This window comes from Chinchilla lanigera, unplaced genomic scaffold (genome assembly GCF_000276665.1).
Source record: "Chinchilla lanigera isolate Chin_1 unplaced genomic scaffold, ChiLan1.0 scaffold00123, whole genome shotgun sequence".
Lineage (NCBI taxonomy): Eukaryota > Metazoa > Chordata > Mammalia > Rodentia > Chinchillidae > Chinchilla > Chinchilla lanigera.
Window position 1 is genome coordinate 1,099,214 of NW_004955524.1, and position 2,401 is coordinate 1,101,614.

At 60.3% G+C, this 2,401-nt stretch overlaps 1 protein-coding gene across 1 annotated transcript in view; it reads right to left on the reverse strand.

The window, feature by feature from the left end:
• Nwd1 (NACHT and WD repeat domain containing 1) overlaps positions 1-2,401 on the reverse strand; it is a 39,379-nt gene that overhangs the window by 15,977 nt on the left and 21,001 nt on the right. Inside the window, exons 7-8 of the mRNA XM_005409503.2 lie at positions 1,842-2,001; positions 570-687 (exon numbers count right to left, since the gene is read on the reverse strand). Of these exons, the coding sequence (XP_005409560.1) occupies positions 570-687; positions 1,842-2,001 (278 nt within the window). The remainder of the gene's footprint in view (positions 1-569; positions 688-1,841; positions 2,002-2,401) is intronic.

Here is a 2,401-nt window from a genome sequence, read left to right on the forward strand (position 1 = left end):
GATGGATGGATGGGTGGATGGATGGATGGATGGGTAGATGGATGGATGAGTGGGTGCATGAATGGGTGGATGGACGGATGGATGAATGTGTGGGTGGATGGGTGGATGGATGGGTGGATGGGTGTGGGTTGGTGGCTGGATGGCTGGGTGGTTGGGTGGGTGCTTGGCTGGGTGGCTGGGTGGCTGGGTGAATACATGACTGAATGGATACATGGGTGGGTGGATGGGTGGGTTGGTAGATGGATGGATGGGTGGATGCTGGCTGGATTAGAGATGCATGGATGGGTGGATGGATGATACATGTATGGATAAATGGATACATGGCGGGATAGGTAGATGGGTGTATAAGGGACGGACAAACAGACTCTCTGAGTCTCTCAATTACAAACAGGCTCTGTCGCCCTGTGCCCTCACATCAGAGGCCACACACCCAGCCTCTAGCATGGGTGCCATGTGCTGCAGACTGCCGCACAGCATCCTGGCCTTGCCCCCTGGACTGCAGCCCCCGCTTCCGCAGGTGGGCGATCACCGGCCCTCTGACCGCGGCCGGGCGTGGGGGCAGCGCTTACCCAGAACGTCCCGCAGGAGCTCCTCGGTGCGGCCAGCGCGCAGCAGGTGGAAGGGGAGCTCCGCCAGCTTCCGCTCGTTGGCAGCGGAGTCTGAGAACCACAGGGGCTGCGGCGCCACCTGGGGGGCGGGGACGGGCTGGAGCACGAGGTGGCTCACGTGCCCTGCAGACTCGGGCGGGGGCCCACAAGGCCCACACCCTCGTGCGGCCGCTGGGGTGGGCAGAGGGAGGCGGCGGCCTCAGCTGTTCAGAGGCGGGGCTGAGGCACTTCCTGGGGACAGGGAGGTCTCAGTGGGGGCCTTGAGCTGGGCCTCAGAGGATGGGCAGGAGTCCGTCCAGCAAAGCGTGTCAGAAAGCAGTGGGGCTGCCAGGCGCTGCGCACACGCGTGTAGCCCCACTGCTGGGGAGGCTGCGGTGACAGGCGTGCAGCTCCAAGCCTGGTAAAGTGTTAGCGTTTAAAACCCTGACATAGGGGCTGGGGATTTAGCTCAGCGGCAAAAGCGCCTGCCTGGCAAGCGCAAGGTCGTGAGTTCGGTTCCCGGTACCGAAGAAAAACCAAAAAATAAAAAAATAATAAATAAATAAAACCCTGACATGTTAGAGGAGCACGTGCCTAGAAGTCAGAGTGCACTGTGGATTTCACAGGTGAAGATATTCAGGCCCAACAAGCAGGATGGATGGACGAACGGACAGAGCGGTCCCTCGGTTTTCTTGCCTTTTGCAGTGCTAGAGACGGAACCCAGGGCCTCACCCATGCTAGATAAGCTCTCTTCCACTGGGCTATGCCACAGCCCTTTTTATTTTTATTTTGAGACAAGGTCTTGCTAAGTTGCCCAGGCTGGGCTTGAACTTGCAACCCTCCCACCTCAGCCTCCCGCAGTGCTGGGATGACTGACATGTGATGCCGTACCCAGCTGGCGGGGGGGTGGTTTTCACTTAATTTTTTTGGTGGGGACAGGCTCTCACTATAGAGTTCAGATTGGCCTTGAGCTCACTTTGTAGCCCAGGCTGGTCTTGAGCTCCCAACCATCCTCCTGCCTCAGCCTCCGAGTGCTGGGATTACAGGAGTGCACCACCACGCCCGGCTTGGGGGTGGTTTTAATGTTCCCGAATATTGTGATTTTTTTTCTCTGCGTCAAGTTGGGTGTCTGTACCCTCCCCTCCACTGCTCACCATCCCAAGTTGCGCCCAGGGGCTGGGGGCCCCTCACCCCCCTGGGCGGGGAGCGGGGTGGTCACGGGGTGGCCTTGTGGCCAGGGCAGCAGTGGCTCACCTTGCGGTCCAGGCTCAGTGGCCTCCCTACGCGTGGCAGAGTGATGTGCTTCTTGGTGCCCTGGCTCCAGGCGCCGGAGAAGAAGTCGGCCAGGACCCCGTGCCGTGCAGCTGCCCTGGGTGGGGTCAGGTAGCGTGCGCGGACCACCTCGGCCAGCTGCCTGCGGGTGGGGACACAGGTCAGGAGCAGGCCGGGCTCAGGGTTGGGGGCGGAGACGCAGGGTGGGGGCGGGGATGCTCTGAACCCAGAGGGAGCCACCCCTCTCCCTGGGGCTGCCTGCGGGACGCCTGGCCATCCCAGACGCCTTCTGGGACTGTGTTCCTCTGTCACCTAGTGTTTGTCCCTAAATTGGCCCGTTCTCTGTCCCTTAAATACATGGACTTTACAAAGGAGCCCTGGAAGCCGAGCATGGTGGCACACGGCTGTAATCCCAGCACTCGGGAAGCTGAAGCAGAAGGATTATAAATTCAAGCCCAGGGGCTGGGGATTTAGCTCAGCGGCAAAAGCGCCTGCCTGGCAAGCGCAAGGTCGTGAGTTCGGTTCCCGGTACCGGAGAAAAA